Consider the following 18,293-nt stretch of genomic DNA (forward strand, 5'->3'; position numbering starts at 1 on the left):
TCTCAAAATTCAGTTAAAATTGGCGATACGTTTAACGAAATTGCCCATACTAATAATAATTAGCATGTAAACATGGTAAGTATCCACCAGAACTTTACCCAAAGAAAGTTGAGTACTTTGCAACAGATTGTGAAATAGTTTTCAGAAATAGCCACATTGGAAGAAACGGTGGTATATTTACACTGCTCTGAAATTCTGGGCCACACCACCCACCCACCGTCAGTATGGTTGTACGTGAATGTTCGTTCACATGGCTGCAAGGATTTTATTAATAAAGGAGGAAAGACAGATTCTGCGAGCATTTGTGGAGGACAGATTTGAGAGTCGAGTACTGATATGAATCACCCTTTGATCTAACCCGGTTCACACTCCGCTTTGCTGGCTTTACTGCATCAAAGTATGTTTCTCGAAGCGTAAATTTGTCTGGTGGCTGAGGACTTAATATCAAAGTAAAGTAGGCATACATAAAAGATGATTCATGTGACTCCGTTCTGTAAGAGATGAAAGGTTACTTGTTGACCATGTTGCTTTTAGTGTAAACTCATAGTTACAGTCAGGTAAATTATATTGTGACTGTATGTTTACAGGCTTCCCACTTCTTTCTATCAAAGTGAGAGAAGGTAGCAGGCGAGCTCACACTGAGAAATGTGTCATTTAATAAGCTAAAAAAGCTGTGCCCTGAGGCTTGTTGATGCAATAAGGCATCCCCAAACTGCTGTATAATACTTCACAAATGATTAAGGCTGATCTTTTCAAAAGCAGTGTTGGGTTTTATTAAACACCTGACTGCAGGATGCACTGTTGTTGTAGTAATGTTCTTCTTCGACCCAGTGTTGCCTGGAAAACCTTCCAAAGAACTCATTTCCTGCACACACTCAACGCCTCTGCACTGATTTATTAAAAAGTCAGCATTGATGGGTTTGTGTAGAAACTGATTTTCTTCATTGGGATTGGATCTTTAGGGGATTTGATTCCCTGCACCACGAAAAGAGACCTAACAAGTGGTGTGCTTGTCTTCTACTCATCAAACCTTCCTGAGCTACCATGTGGGTCCAATTTAAGCTACAGTTGATGTGCACTTTGACAGTGGAAAGAGATGCCTGTACATCGCTTAGTGTGTTTGAAGATGACCTCATCTAAACAGACTGGCAGGAGACTGAAACTCTCTTTATTTGTAGAATATCTGTGCACCCATTTTCATCTATGGGTGTTCAAAAGCCCACAGGAAAAAAAGTCATTATGGATGATCACACACCTGAATGTTTGGTCCTGACCATGTGTCTGGTGTTGATGCATGGGTAGACCCTGTAAGAATAACAACTTTTTTATCATTTGCACCTGTTTAAGAGCACCTGATTCTATTTTTAGTCATTTAAGGGATGGTAACATTTTCCACATGGGGATAGGTCTTTGTTTTAACTGCATAAATAATTACCATGTAAAGTTTCCTGCTCTAATTCTGCTAATATAACAGTAAGTTTTACTTACTTTTAATTAATACAAAACTTTTCTTGAAACCTGCATCATACAGTACTATGGAAGCACATTGCATTCACTAGATGAAAAAAAAAATTAGACACCTTATCTCATAATTACAAGAAAAGATCTCTTAATTATGAGATAAGGAAAGGTGCCAGTTTGGCCACTGCACTTCGGTAAAGTTGGAAAGATTTTGGCAGATTCCGTGATCAATAATTCTTAAGTAAAACATTGTTAAAACACAAAACACGCATATTTTCAACTGTAGTAAGATAGACAACAAGCTATATGCAGCCGTCTGTGAGAGCGGCACACAGGGACTGTCTACAAAGTGCAACACTAAAAAAAGATATTACAAAAATATTCAAAAACTTCATTATAATACAGGGTAGTGACACCAAACTCACTACACACTCCATTGATCTCCTACATATTACACTACAGCACTTATTTGGGATAATAATAGATCTTTTCGTAATTACGAGATCAGGATCTCGTAATTAAGAGATAAGATGTCTAATTTTTTTTTAATCCAGTGAATGCAATGCACTTCCGTACAGTACAACAGAAATGAAACAGAAATAATTGAGAGAAGAAATTATCACATTTTTCCTAGGAAGACTGTACATGTACACCTTGGAATGAAATCATTGTCATCATCGCTCTGTAATAAGAAGGATGAATAAAAGTAAAAACAACAGCTGTAGGTGGTGGTGGTGGCGGAGACAGCTTTCAAAATTACCGAATATGTTTGTTCCATAAAGTCCCTGAGAATTAGATCTTCAGTGTAACTTCTTGCAGCCTTGTGCTCATTAGAGACCATGCATTCCTGTTTCATTAAATGCCTGTTCTTTGGAGACAAGTGCACAAAATTAGATTTTAATAAGACGCCTCTATTCCCTGGGAATAAAGTTACACTGGAAAGCGGAATTGCATGCTCGTGCCAACGCAAATTAGCAAAAACATTGTATCATCCATACAAAATTAAGCACTAATGTCTTTGTTAGCATGCTAATGGCTGTTTTGGATTTGCTGTGGCATTTCATTGTGTCGGTCTGCATACAGTTAAATAAATCTAGCATGTGCAGTGTGTCTGCATAATGACCAATTACAACTCCTTTGTAAGTGTAAAAGTATACACTCAAAGGAATAGTAGAATAGCAATAATAAAGAGCAACTCTAAGGTTTGTTAACGGTTCAGTAATGTTCTGTTTCCAATTTATGTCTGACAGCAAAGGAAAACTTCAGAGTTATACAGAATAGTTGGGGTGGTAACTGTTCTTCCATGACAGTAAACAATAATTTGAAGTTTCATTTTCAGAATTTGCCCATTAGATTAGCATGAATTAAAAGTGGTTATATGGCTCTGTGATTCCATACATACATATTCATTTGTTGGATACATTTGCAGAAAATGTGTGGTACCACATGGAAGAGCCGTACGGGTTGATGTCCTTTTTCTCTGCAGACAGAAACAGCCCTGGTAATTTGACTTGGCCTCGTAGAACCCTGAGTGTTTTCTACCAACGGCAAACATCAACCTTTCAAATTAACACGTCTTGCGTTGATCTGTCAAAATAAATTCTCCTCTTTCATTTAGCATTGTCCTATTTTCACTGGTGTGACTTTTTTTTTTTTTTTCCCTGACATTGCTCATAACATTTCCTAATTATCTGGAGATTTGCGCTGTCGTCCTCTGAGTATTTGCCCATGGGTGCCTCTTTGAATAATTAGTAATTGGTACCCTTTATTTCTAGTTTTAAGCACAGCCCTTTAATATAAACTGCAGTCGACGAAGGCAGAGCCTATCAACTCTATTGTTTGGTGTGATGGAGGTTCGTCTTATACAGCTGAATGTCAAAGCGGCCTCTCTCTGTCACTTATTAGAGAACGACTTCAATGACATTTATTCACGCTTATTTGACTTTCTGTTGGAACGCTGCAAGACAGCACTTGATTTGCACCGCGTCTAGGAAATAAGTGCAGCGTTATTGATGCATGCTTCAGTTCACTTTAAACGGGTGTGATATGTTCGGTGTTCATGCATGTTGTATATGTGTGTTTGTCTGTGCGTGCGTCCGATGTATTGGATATCGGTGTGTCTCGGATTGCTCATTGCATGGAGGGCCTGAAATATGAGTCATTTGAACCTAGAGTAATTTTCTGTTTGTGTGTGCATGTGTGCACATGCGATTGCAGGTGCAAGACAGTGTGTGTGTGTAGCACCAGCATTTGTAGTGTGTCGCCTACACTGTCTCACTGTAGAGCTGAATTGAGCCTATCTCCAGGGTGCAACTCAAATTGATTAAATTTGCCAGGTAAGTTGAGGGGCTGACTTGAGGCTCCAAGCAATTATTTGACTGTGGCTAAAACTGGTGTAAAGAACAGATTCTCTTGTTCTTTCATACTGCCGTTTTGTAATAAAGCACAGATGTGTTGTCAAAAAAGAACTACACGGCTCACCTCTGTAATATGATGCTCCCTTTAGCAAACAAACTATCAAAAACGGATATATCTTTCCCAGAATACAAAGATATTTACTGTTAAGAGTGTTAGACATTTATCAGTGCTATGTGTATAGTCATGCACCATTGTTGACTAGAGCTGTTTATTCTCTGTGTCTTGTAATTGGCCTGAGCATGCATTGCTGTCAGTTCTCATAATCTGATTTTTGTATTTTTTTTTCTTAATGCAGCATACTGTATACATAGAGGAAGTGTCCAGAGATATAGAAGGGTTCAAAGAAAACAAATCCATGTGCTTTGCAGACACTGAACTGTGCATGTGTAAGGAAAAAAAAAGTATATATATATATATATATATATATATGTATTTATTTTTCAATGAATTAATTTACCATAATCCAGATTAGAGTTGTTGGGTGGAATAGTTTACTTTATTTCTCTAACATGCAAGAAATACATTTAACATGTAGGAACCTTCTAGTTTTTGAGGTGAATTTGAATTCTTAAAATTGAATTTTTGAGTGATAGGCTGTTGTGTTAGAAATAACAATGAACCCTATGCATTGTAGTTCTTGCCCCATTGGCACAGGTTTGATTCCAGCCTGTGGCCCTGTACTGAATGTCATCCCCTCTCTCTGTATCACCCCCCTTCCTGTCTAAAGTCAAGCTGTCACTAATTAATAACGGCTACGAAAATCCCTAAAATAATTAGAAAGAATTGAAATTCTGTTTCACAACCTCCCAAATTAATGGAGACGGCCTCGAAGAACCAGCACAAATCACTGCATTGATCGTGAGTGGATAAAGTTAATTTTTGATGGAAATTTGCACACATATTTTAACTGCTAACTGACCAACCAACTTCAAACTTAAAAAAGTTTTCCCATGCTGTATCTGAATTTACTTGATTTACATGACTTCAAGGTAAAAGGAATAGTCGAACCACAGGGATTATTACTTGGCAGCATTATGTAACTTTAGCATTGATTAGAAGTTAGCAAGTAAAGTACACTTCGTGCACTGTGCCCAATTTAAACTAATTTAATTTCGATTTGCAGATTTTTTCCCGTTAGTTGACTACAGCCCTAGTGGTTTGAAAACTTTTAGAAGGTGACCACTCAACTGTGGAGTTCTCTTGTAAACAAACAAGTAAAGTTGATGTACTGTGTGTATCCTTGTGGTCTTGCAAAGCCAATATATGTGTTTACTTTGAATTGTGCATCGTGTATGTCCATATTTGCTCGCTGTCTTATTCTTCTTCTTTAGCACCTTTGTTGCAACACTTCTTTGAACGTTACCTCCACCAACTGTCAATCAGTGGAATAGCATGTGAATAAGATAAAAAGTAAGATAAGTAAGATGTGAATAAGACAAAAATTGAATATTGTAAACAAATAATTAATATTTTGTGTCACAAAAATATAGCCATGTTTCTTTATGAGCCCCTTATTTTGTCACCCCTTAGATTTATCTTTACACCCCATCGTGGGTCCCGACTGGAAATGGCAGCTTTAAAGGGATCAGTCTAGTATTTCTAGTCTTTTACTTCTTTTACTTTTATTTCTTATTCCATCAGAAATCTCCCCTTTCATCCTACTGTTATTGACTGTTATTTTTTATTTCTTAATTCTTTTTTATTTCCAAGAGACACCTTGCAGCAGACAGTTCCTGTGCCGGGTTTCACCCACATTTCCTGTCTTTCAAGTGTTATGATTGCAGGAAGTGGCATCTGTGCAGTCTATGGAGGGAACAGCTGGCCAGACTCAGACTAAGGGTTTGCCATTAGCTGCCTGCACACAGACCTCCCAGGAGCACCTGGGAAAGATGGCCAGGAGGCAGAAAGGCTAACATTTAATTGCACTGAAAACGGCCGCTAAAATCTCCCTGATGTGGGAAACGGTTGCCCTGGTGAGATGAGAAGAAGTGGAAGATTGAGGTTTTGTTGCGGTCTTGACAGGGGAAAAAAGACCAGAAAAAGCACTGATGTAATGGCAGGTGTCTGAACAAAAGGGACAGTTGGCAACAGATCAAAAAGGCAGACGGCCATATTGACTGGCAGACAACACACTGATTCGATCAATTGTCTGATTAACTACCAGACTGCAAGAATCACATATTTTCAGTCACAACAAGGCAGACACTATTTAAGCACAAGCCTCCTTTTTGCTTCAGGCTCCATTCCGTGCACTACAGGTCCTCATGTAACCTATTCAGCGCTCTTCCAGTCTGGCAATATTCACGTTGGCAGATAAGTTAAATTAGTAATGATCGTACTGCTGCTGAGCATATCGACTCTTTTTTGCTCTGCTCTACAGAAAGCTTTCCTTATGCAGTCAGGTCTGAACTCTTGGCTTGTGTTTTCCTCTACTTGTGTGCTAAAGTAATAATAGCTTTTAATAACTTTTTGTAAATACAATCACTTTGCAACTATGTCTGGTCGCCGTTGCGTAACCGCTGACCTGATATCCACTTCAGAAGAACTTTCCATTTTATAAAACGTTCTCGAGAACAATCTTGCCAACATACTGAGGAAGCAGACATGTTGTGTTTTAACAATTAGATAGCAAGTGTTCTTATCAACAACAAAGATAAAACTCGAATGTTTTATTTCAGGTGAACTTATTCACCTGTTAGGACTGTATAAACCCAAAGGTTTCTTTTCTAATCTAAGGGCTAGGATGTGGCCTGAACCTATCACAAAATGTCCCTGAAGTGTCTGCAGTTGTTGTTGATATTGGTGGTTTTTGCCTGTGTTGAATAGTAATAGTATCGTTTTTCAAAAAACTCTGATCTCTCTAATATTTGAGTCCTATTAAGTGATGACTGATAGCACTGAGCTGCATTCACACAGCTGTTTCATTAACAAATTCCAGTACTTTAAAGGTGTGTAGGATTTAGGGCCATCTAGTGGTGTAGATGCAGATTGCAACCCCCTCGCCTCACTCCCTCCTTCTTAGCGTGAAGAGAAGTTCAAAAATACAAAACAAACAAACACAAAAACACTTCCTAGAGCCAGTATTTAGTTTGTCCACTCGGGGCTACTGTAGAATTATGGCAGTTCAACATGGCAAACCTGTGGCATGTGTAAATATAAAAGGCTCATGCTATGGTAAATAAAACATAACGATTCTTCATTGTGGCATAAATGAAAACATAGTCATGCATATTATATTCAATTTGTGCTCTAGTTTATAAATAGGAACTCTTATACACTGGACATTTTTGAAGTCAATTGTAACATATGGGTAAAATAATACAAATACAATACATACAAATACAATACAAACATATTGTATTGTATAATTCATTATACAATACAATATGTGTTACTTTACATAGAGTTTTGCTGTAATCTTTTCCATTACGTACAGATTAACATGCCTTGCCATTGATGTAGAGTGGATAGCACTGGTGTAAGTCAAGATAATAATATTAATTAATATGATAATTGTTTTGCCGCCAATAAAAGTATATGCAACAACAACAAGTCTTTCTCCTTCCCAACGTTCCATCAGACATTGCTCATACTGCAGAATACAGTGGGTCTGGTGGTAAATCAATATTCAAAACACAAAGTATGTATTGTTTAATGAGTAATGTTTAGGATCAAAATGAAACTGAAATGTTATGTATCTGAACTCACCGTCAGTTTGTCAGTCCTCTGTGACTCATATAAAACTGGCAATTACATGGCTCTCCTAACAATATACAGCAATAAACTGAATCAACCCTTCTACTCCTAAATGTCGTCTTATAGTGCCAGGAGCTGCTGTCAAGTCCTGTTGGACTGTTACAACTACTTGTGAAACTGTGATTATTGAACAAACAGCGTCATGATTCTTGCGATGGTTTAAAAAAAGAAAAAAATCGAACAAGAATCCTTAATCAGGCCTGTACGGAAAGGAGTCATCAGTAGCAGTTGGAAGTAATTGCTATCTATTCTGAAGTGCAGTGATTGCATCAATACTGCCCATATGGTGTACACTCTCTGCTTTGTCCTTTCCAGTAATTTTATTTAGTTCTTTTCTTGCATTTTGCTGTGTCTTTCACTGTGTCACGTCAGCATTGCATCCCCTTTATATATGTCAATACACGATTCACATATAATTAAGTGTCTTAATAATATGTCTGTCTAAAGACAGAGGTTATTTTAAAAGATATGTCTGGTCTGGTAATAAATATGAAACTAAATAGTAAAGATGTGTATTTATTAGTTTTTACAAAACTCAGTATGTTCATGTTTGCTCACTCTGAGATGAAATGGGTTGCCATGGTAGCCACATATAAATGCTCATGTTCAATATTTATCGTGTTTGCTTCGTGGGTGCTGCAAACTCCATGATTTCATACTGATCCTAACAGCTTGTTACTCCTCTCCCCCCTCCTGTCCTGTGAAAAGAGGTATTTTCTTGGTGTTGCCTTGACTTTCCCTGTCTCCTCTTCTCATATAGATGCTTTTTGTCAGACTCTCGTCGACACCCTGGAGGGCACACCTGGCCTGCGCTACATTTGGAGCACCTTCAAGCCGTTATTGCAAGGGAAAGTCCTCTACACACCCGATACACCTGCTGCTCACCTCATCGTGAAAGAGGTAGGTCTAGAGAGAAAAATTGTAATTTATTTACCCACATACTGACTTCTCATGCACTTGGAAAGTAGCGGAATATATTGTTCTTTTGTTTATGGGTATATTTAAAAATCCCGTATGCACAGAATCAAAGCAATTACAGGTATCAGTCTGAAGAAGTCTCCAGTGGGGAGAATAAAAAAACACTGCATGTTAAAAGTTACCACCTGGGGAAGAATAGGATGTGCTGTTTTTAATGTATTTTCATGACATGACATTTCTCCAAGATATTTGCATCGTTTTGATTCTGCATAAGTAAAAACAAACAACAGGCAGGCGGTGAGAGTTTTGCATTGAGAATGCATAATGAGTTCACAGTAAGTGGCCCCGGCGCTGGCGCAGGAGGCCCTTTTCACACCAGACATTCAGATTGTTTACAAGTCAATGTTCAGGAGTAAATAACCCCATTTACATTCGTCACCGTGGGGGGTGCCGGTGTTACAATGTGATGACTTCCTCTGGGGATTAGCTGAAATGTTCAGATGTGGAGCACTTTCATGCGTGGATTGGCTCAGAGCGAATAGAAGTGGCTCAGTGGGTACGGCTTTGAGTCAGGGAAAGGTGAGATAACTATGTTGTTGATTTTTGTTTTTTTTGTTTCAGGCAAATAGCACATTCAGCGCCTTGGCTACGCTCAAAGAGCTGGCTGATTCGTGGGATGAACTCGGGCCACGTGTCTGGGAATTCATGCAAAACAGCCCTCAAGTCAATCGAATGCGGGTAAGACTCACTAAGAAGCACGAAAACAAACATCTTTTTATTTCAGACATTCAGTATCTAGTTTCTTAATATGTTGTGACAGCTAAAGTTCCAGAGAAGTTTTCATTCGCAGGTTATATACAGTCAGATCTGAGCTGCAGTGCTTCACTTGTCTCATAAAGCAGCTTTGTATGATGCTCTTTCAAGTTGACCTATATGTTTTTTTTTGCTTTCACGCCAAAGTTAGATTGATAGCACTCTTATTAACATAAAGTGATTACCTTAGCATAAAAACATGTTAATTATTGAAGTGTTTCTTTGATTTTAGGTGTAAAAAAGATTTTAAGGGGTGTTATGTGCTGGAGTACTTTTTTGTTTTAAAAAAAATATATAATTATTTTCTTATTTTCCCTTTTTGGCACATGATCAGCAACTCATTCGCTCCTTTTTCTTCTCTTCACTTCGATGCATTTTCCTAGCTGAACTCGTCACAAGACAACCCCCTTCACAGTGTTCTTGCAGCAAAATTACTTTTGAATGCACAAGGACATACAATAATTCGCCTTTTTCTTTAAAAAATCCGATTTTTTTCCCCTATAAAAATCAGTAAGAGTAAGAAAATGATGACCCTCATATGCGTTTACTGCAGGTGAGAATATACATGTTGTGTATATCAATTTGTTGCACCTTCTGTTAGATGTGGAAACTGAGGGAGGAAAGTAATTATGGATAAGTGCAGGATAATTTCCATCCTGGCAGAAAGGATTATCTATAGAAGTAGAGGACATGGACTCTTCGCCACCACTTCTCTCTGTCCCTGCCTCTCCCCTTCTCTCTCTCTTTGCCTCTCGCCGTATTTCCTTGACACTGACATTACTCCAGTGTCACTCCAAATGAGCTTATAGGCAGCTGGAGGGAAGCAGACATTGGGAGCTCCATATAGCCAGGGTATTCATTACCCTAGCCCTAACCTTTACACAAATGGGCCGGCAATCCTCCTTTGTCTTCATTTTCTCCCAGTCCAGCTCTCTCGCTCTCCACCTCTCGCTATGAAGCTGGTGGCTTCGGAGGTTTGTCATCTTCAGAGGTCCTTCAAGGTCACAGACGCATTTTACGTTGATGGACCAATTACCATCACCACCATGGCTACATTTGTGATAGAAGATGTCGGATGCAGAGCCGGCTAGAAGGACATACTGTACAAACAAAAGTGGCTTAAAAATATGTTTGCTTTACATTGTGTTTCCATGTTCAAATTGTAACGCTTTAGTCCTGGTTGATTTAGCGACACCCGTGGTTACCATGGTAACAGCAATGTGCAGTTTAACACCGTTCTTTTGGAGCAGATTTAGAAAGAGTCACTGGTGTTTACAACACACAGCCCAAACATGTTCACTCGGTTTTCATAAAGAAGTCGCTCAATAATCTGCCTTTTTTTCCATCATGTCATGAGCAACTACAACATGATTTCTTGCCGCACGTGAGAGGACATGTGGTAGTTCTACAGGGCACAGTAGTACCTTTTCTGAGTAACTCGCCATCTAACAGCTCGCTATGGTTGGTCCATCCTGTTCCATTACTCCCTGTAATATTTAAAAGCAACCTGCTGTCCAGTAATGATGAAAATGTCTCGTTTTGTAGGCACAAAATGGATGTATTTTGTGCTTTTAAAGAAAGATGCTCCATTTGCATGAGGCACTGTCAAGAGAGTGTAAAGTAAACAGTCAGGCTGTTATCAATAATTGCACTGGTTAGACTCATTTCCTGTAAATCCCATGTGTGTTTGAAGGCAGTGTGGGAATGGCGGACTCCGCCACTAACAATGAAAGCTACCATACAGAGAGGTAATTACCGAATGGAAATGTCAAATAGGCGACCATGAATTGTATTAAGAAATTGGGTTTGATTATATGAAAATCATAAGGATTACAACTAACTTCAACTCGAGTCTTTAATTAAAGCCTATTAAAATATAACCCATACTCTCTGCAAAAAGCAACGTTTATATGCTGGACATTGACCCTGTTTCTAAAAAGGCAAGTGAATGCATTTCACTGGAGGATGCTCTCATGGTAAACATTTCATTTGACCCATGACGAGCATAGTTAAAAGGCATGTCTGCAACTCTCTGGCCCAAAATTATACTGCATATACGCATGGCCGGATGAAGATTTCAAATACTGAGCCAGTTTAACTGTTCATTAGTTCATTTGCATGATTCTGCTCCTGCCATTTCCAAATGACTTACTTTAAATTACACATTTTTTTGATGAGTCATGTCCTAAATGTAGCACCCACTAAGATGGATGTACTGATTCTTCTAAAGGTCACAAGCAGCATAGAGATTACTTAATTTGACACTTTGTCTTAAGGTTAAGCAGAATATCATCAGAAGTGTTGACACTGAAATGCCACTGCACTGGCCAGAATATATCTGAATCTCAACTCAGACCTTCACACTTCAGCCCAATTCTCAATTGACATGCAGCGCCCTTTCCTCTCCAGCCTACACGGTCAACTTTCAAATATGAAACCGTACATATTCAACCACTAGAATGATTGGTTTGGAAAGCTTTTTTTGAATTATACATGCTAGTGAATGGATGTTTTAAATAACTTAGTATCTCAGTGGATTTAGTTTCCTTTTTCAGCGTTGCTCTGTGTACATGACAGGTTTACAATAGCTGTTATGTTTAATTTTAGTTTATGTCGTAACACTGTCGTTACAGGGACATTGTCATATTAATACGGTAATTTCACAACATCATGAAAATATGGGAATACTGTGTGGGAGTGAGGGGGAACACTTGTGGCTACTAACTAGACGGCAATGCATTTAAACCGGCAGGTGGGAGTGAAATGATCTTATAATGGAATGTTTGAGGGGATTAGAACCATTTCTTTACACAACAAAAATACATATATGCATATTCATGTGTTGTATATACTTATGTAGGGCTTAAATAAAGCAGCATGGTTATATTTGCCTTCAGGGCAGCATCGCTTTTATTAATTCTTCACATGATTAGAGCAATTACAGCTCGATCTACGACCTGGGAGAGCTTCACATACGTGTCTCTCATCATGTGAGTGAAGGGTACAGGCAGTTTTAATTTGCATTCATTTTCACACTCTTTAACATATGTGTATATGCTGTGTATTCATGTACATGGGCACTTCTTGCCATGAGAATAGTTGATGTGTATCCCAGAGCCTGAAGTACAACAGTGCCATCTATCTTGACGTTCTTAGTTTATTCTGCAGAAGAGTGAACGTCACTGGCACCAATAAACAAAGCTCACTCCTGCTTTTTCTTTCAAATGAATACGCCGCATTCCTCACTGATTTGGTCTTCATTCAGATTCCATTGCATTCATGCCACATTCATTCTAAACCTCTCACTAGTAACCATATAAATAAAACCGTCTCCCTGCCTTTTTTTAAATCAGGAACTGCTGGCGAATCCAGTATTTGCTGCTGTCCTCAACCAGCGTCTCAAAAGCACAGGGTGGACAGCTGAGCTTCTGGCCAACTTCCTCTACAACGGGCCCCCTGAGGATCGTCCACCTGGCATGCCACCCCGCGACTGGCGCAATGTTTACAACACCACTACCGAAATCCTGCAGCTCCTCTCCAAATTCCTCGGTGTATGTAATTCTTTTGTCTGGGTTTTTTATTAAATGCGTGGCATCTCATGAAGCTGGCTTCCAGCCCACACATGCACTGGAGGGTTCTGTGACCTCTCCAGTAAAATGGGAGATTATTTAAAAAAACAGATTGTTCTCTGGCATTTAGGATCTTTTTTAAATACACAATTCTCACTGGTGAGGAAATTGCACATAGATGTTTTTTTTCTCTCCCCCCCTCCACTGTTCTCTTTTAGCCTCTCCCTTCCATGTTATTTATACAATATACCCGATATTACCCATGTGATTACTTTGGTTGGATTTGACTGTATGACCTCCGACATGCTTAAACAAAAGGGTCTTTCTGCAAAAATACGTTGATAAATGTATCATCTTTCCTCTCTGGTTTGCTCAAATAATGATCCAGATGTGCTAATGTTAGGCATGAGCGCCAGTGCATCACCATATTTAATAATACAGTAGATTACAAGTAATTCACAGCATCTTTTATTTTTCTCTTTATACTGACTTAAGAGAACGATCAGGCAAAAGTCTCGTACCCCTAATTGCTGCACTTTAATTTGCTCTTGTATCTTTTTGTTCACATCTGTGACAACACTCTAGCAGAACACCAGGGGTGCTACAATATGTAAGAGCACGGTGCTTTGCATCTAAGACACAACATGTCCTTGTCGAACACATTTTCCTTTTATGTTTCTTAGCTCTTTCGTGCTGTTAAATCTTTTTAGCTTGCTCACTCTATCAGTCTATTTCTAACAAGCAAAGAAAGAAAAGAAAAAAAGACTTTGGTCTTTTATGCATTAAAGTTTAATATCCTTGACTTAGCAAACTGTCAAACACACAGGAAGATCTGTCACTACAGTGCTTCCATGATAATCATAAAAAAACATCGTTACGGGGCCTGGCTTTAGTAAATCTGTAAAGGCATCAAACAGAGTGGTGTCTCTAAGTAGGAACACACACACAGCTGACATTGATATATTGATCTGTGGCACAGTTTGCAGCAAAACCCTTCTTTCTCGACATTGTGATCAAACGCACGTATGAAGCCCACCTACCACCCCCTGCCACACACACACACACACACACACACACACAGACATATATAACATCAATCCCTAGGTAGGTATGATGGCAGGTTGGGCCCTTGGGGTTAGCCATACATGGCAAATGAAATTCCAACATAATGCAAACTATTTTCTGCCCTAATAGAAATTGCATTGCTCAAAATGGATACCAGGATAGAGGGCGTTATTAGACAACCTTTACTGTGGTGTCCTCTCGTCTCGGGGAAGAGAGAGAGCTTCTTTCAGTCTAGTGTATACTTTCAGAACTAACACGGCAATGAGAGCAGATGCAGTAGCCATAAGATAAATGATGGAATATAATAACACAAATTAGGTCCACGCTACATTACGTGTCGGATAGAAAATGAAAATGAGGAAAATGTACTTTTTCATGACATCTTGTCCATCTAATAAATAACGTAATTGAGCGTGATTTAATTAGTTTTTTTTTTGTTTACTGGTTCTACATTCACCCTCTGCATTGTGAATAAACCAAGTTCAATCCCTCTTTGGAGCAAACCGATTTCTATAGCACGCATGGAGAAAAACTAACAAGTTGCCAAATGTGCAGTTGCGGCACATCGGGGAGGTAAATGCCTTGATAATATGTGCTCACAAATTAGTCATTTGTATCCTTGAAATAATAAATCTGTGCTCACAAATTAGTAACTCAAGATCAATGCCCGACAATCTGTGGTCATTTTATAATTGGCATGGCTTGGCATGACTCTCCATGGTGCCTCTACCAGCATAAACACTGAAGAGTGAGGCTGCTTCCCTTTGATAGCACAGGCCTAAATTAGAGGCACAAACTGCTGTTGCCCTGTTTCATTTATGTGCTGCCCCACTATTTAATAGGCTGGTGTACTAATGGTGAAAGCTAAATAAATAAGAATAGCTATAGCCATGTGAAGTGCATTGCTTATACATTAAGAGTAATTTCTGTAAGGGTGACTCATGCCACTGAAGTCTCTCTGACACGAGCAGATAAAGCTGATTTGTGCTATGCGAGGAGATCTAAAAGAGTTCGTAGCATGCACTCAGCCACTCAACTTCATCATATGTTTATAATGTCATTGAGATACACCCGCTTTAATCACTTAACTACCAGCCTGCGGTAAGCGCACAGCCTCCGCGAGCGCAATGCTAAGATGACCAGAGTGGCTCAATGAGTTGCCCTGGATGTTCCGCTGAATTAGGCCAAGATGGGATTGGCAGGCTATCAGTGGGGCCAGTTTCTTAGCCCAGAGCTGGAGTCAGATTGTTATCAGACAGCTTAGTCTTAGCTGTTGGTCCAGTGGTCAAAGACAAAAAATGCATAAATAGTCTTGCCTGATCCCTTCTCGAAATATACTAAGATCAAATAGAGACATGAACGATTCTGTAAATGCAGTAGACCTTGGTATTTTTATTGAGTTCAAATATTTGTTTTATGTTACTATGTACTATATATCCTATACTTAGTTTATAGGGAGCAATTTCTTCCAGATATTTCTCTCAGTACTTGTCTAAACTTTGGGCTCATGTATCCATTCCACTGCTATATCCTCACTAGTCTGTACTGAACTAGTGTTGCTGCTGCTGCTGCTGCTGCTGTGATATTTTGTTTCCCACCATAGCTTGATATAGAATACAGACTAGAGAATCCTGGGGGGAAATGATAAAACTATTGCGGCACTGAGATGTGTGGACAGCTGTCAGGTATGACTGCCTCCCAGGATGGCTAGCTCATTATCGTCTCATGAAACGGGGGGACAAGGCTACAGAACACGGAGTGCTAAGCGAGGCTGTATCTCATTTGCTTGTCTGAAGCTCAAAAACATTTCCCACCCCCTGGCAGCTCCAGATAATTTGGAACTAAACTCTGCGTGGCTTAGTCAATAGCCGAGTGATACTTTTTGCTAAATATCCATCTGCCACTCTGCCAGTGAGTTCATGCCTGCCTCAGTTATATTCCCTCTTTTGTGGACACTAAAGATTTATGTAGAACAGGAATGATCTGGCTGTAAGGAGATTATAGAAAAGTGATACCTCTGTGTTTCTTGACAGTGTTTAGACCTGAATAAGTTTGAGGCGGCCCCCACTGAAGGCCATCTGGTGACAAAGGCTCTGGAGCTTCTGAATAATGATACATTCTGGGCTGGTATTGTCTTCGAAAACCTCCAACCAAACTCCAGCCAACTCCCTCCTTATGTCAAATACAAGATTCGTATGGACATCGATGACGTTGAGCGTACCAGAAAAGTGAAAGAGAGGTATGTGACACAGCCGAGTCTCCTCACTCAATACAAATGAGGCACTCTGATAAAATATTACATGTGCTTACTGAAAAACTGTAACCTACTGAGAGATACCAAAAAGATGGTTAGCTAGTATAAAGTCTGTAATAGTGATAAACAACTAGCCTTGCTCTGTCTAAAGGCAAATATAGGCAATTAAACAAATGTGAGTTTCAGAACCAAACCAAATTTCATTTGGCAAAGATACCCCAAGGCCAAGCAGCTCAAGCTGGCCAGAAGCCATAAAAAGAAATGGCATAGAGAATCCAGTGGCTTTTCAAAATAAAATACCCCATGCAAATTGGCGGTTGTAAAAAAAGAAACCGACAAAAGGGAAAGAAATTGACATTGACTGAACAAAACAGCGCCAAGGTCACATTGCGGGTGAGGTTAAAGGTGAAGTTCAGATAATTGTTGTTTTGCTCTAGCTTCAAGAGTGTCTCTGTCCAAATGTTATCTTAGTTCTTAGTACTTTTACCTTTAATTCCATATTTAAAGTGCAGACAAGAAAATGATATCAATCTTATCTTGGCAAGAGAGCTGATAAGCACATTTTCCAAAATGTCAAAGTTTACCTTTAGGCCCAAACATTGAAGAAGATGCCAAGTTTTTTTATTGTCCTTTGTTTTTATCAAAAGATCTGATCTTTTTGTGTCTTTTAAAGTTTGCTGTCAAACAATACAACCTCCAAAAAACAACCGTTATGCTCTGACTGTATTTCTTGACTATTCTGGTTGTAGTTTACTTTCCTTTTGCTAAGACAGATCATGGTGTGTCTGCTTTTAATAAGGTCATGGTCTCCCGGGGCCCGAGACAACCCCTTTAACGACCTGCGCTATATATGGGGAGGCTTCTCCTACCTGCAGGATATGATGGACCACGGCATTATACGACTGCAAACGTCAAAGACCCAACCCCTTGGTATTTTTGCCCAGCAAATGCCATACCCTTGCTTTGTGGATGACAGGTGAGTACAAAAGCTTTTATCTGTCAGCCTTGTGATTAGTGGAACAGGAAGGAGGTATTACAGCAATAAAATTCTTCTCACTCTGGGGAGTTGCCACTCACTGCCACCACATAGTTGAGTTATTGTCTTATCAGTCACTTAGGCCCTGTAGATTTCCCCGTGGAAGATTCAAGACGCTCCTTCTTATTTATCCCTCTGTCTTACCTTTTCTTTAATATATATGTTGCTCTTCTGCTAGCGTCTTACACTATCACTGATCACCGATAAAGGTACTCCTCTAATAGTGCCACTCTTGAAAGTCAGTAATAAAAATGTAACATCCCTGAGGATAAATTGAATCATGCTTTGAGGGTCACCAAAAGAAAAAAAAAGGCTGAATGAAGACAAGAGAGAAAGAGCGGGCCTAAACTATCGATTTTAGTCCAACCACAGGAAATTCCTGAATAGTTGATGGATGCTGAATTATTTAAGCAACCACCATGAGTCCCCTTCCTTCCTTGTATTTCCGAGGCGTTGCACTCACAACAAAGCGAGGATACTGCACCCGATGTCCCACATAGCTCCGTCATGTGCAAAGATTGACATCAGGGCTCTGTTTGTGCCATGTATATCGTCTGACACCACTTGCTTCTATCGTGTTAGACCGTTCAGCTAGGGACAAAAATAATGGGGTATCACTCTTGATCTTCAACGGCCAAGATTTCCTCAGAGTCTGGCAAATTACTCGCATCCGCACAACATTATCATCTCCATTAATAGAGGAAAAGCCCAGTGATGCCATCAAGAGAAAAGATAATTACCAGGGAGATTTAAGTCCAACAACACAATACGCCCCTTTTAGTAGACACAAAATATTTGCACCCCGTGGGAAAACGCAGTTCCAGAGATTAGGGATCTAATTTAAAAAAATATTATGTGCTTTGAATGGCACAGAATTTACAGTAAAGCAGCCTTCAGAGGGTGTTTTGATCAACATATTTAAAGAGGCAGAAGCAGTAAGAAGCATGAAAATTATGACATATTGCTGCTAATATCTACAAGCAAGGCTGGTTGAGATACACAT

At 39.3% G+C, this 18,293-nt stretch overlaps 1 protein-coding gene across 1 annotated transcript in view; it reads left to right on the top strand.

The window, feature by feature from the left end:
• LOC104933941 (ATP-binding cassette sub-family A member 1) overlaps positions 1–18,293 on the top strand; it is a 152,075-nt gene that overhangs the window by 19,195 nt on the left and 114,587 nt on the right. The window contains exons 10-14 of the mRNA XM_027278008.1: positions 8,396–8,535; positions 9,175–9,291; positions 12,720–12,917; positions 16,034–16,239; positions 17,054–17,230. Of these exons, the coding sequence (XP_027133809.1) occupies positions 8,396–8,535; positions 9,175–9,291; positions 12,720–12,917; positions 16,034–16,239; positions 17,054–17,230 (838 nt within the window). The remainder of the gene's footprint in view (positions 1–8,395; positions 8,536–9,174; positions 9,292–12,719; positions 12,918–16,033; positions 16,240–17,053; positions 17,231–18,293) is intronic.

This window comes from Larimichthys crocea, chromosome III, assembly GCF_000972845.2.
Source record: "Larimichthys crocea isolate SSNF chromosome III, L_crocea_2.0, whole genome shotgun sequence".
NCBI classification, from domain to species: Eukaryota; Metazoa; Chordata; class Actinopteri; family Sciaenidae; genus Larimichthys; species Larimichthys crocea.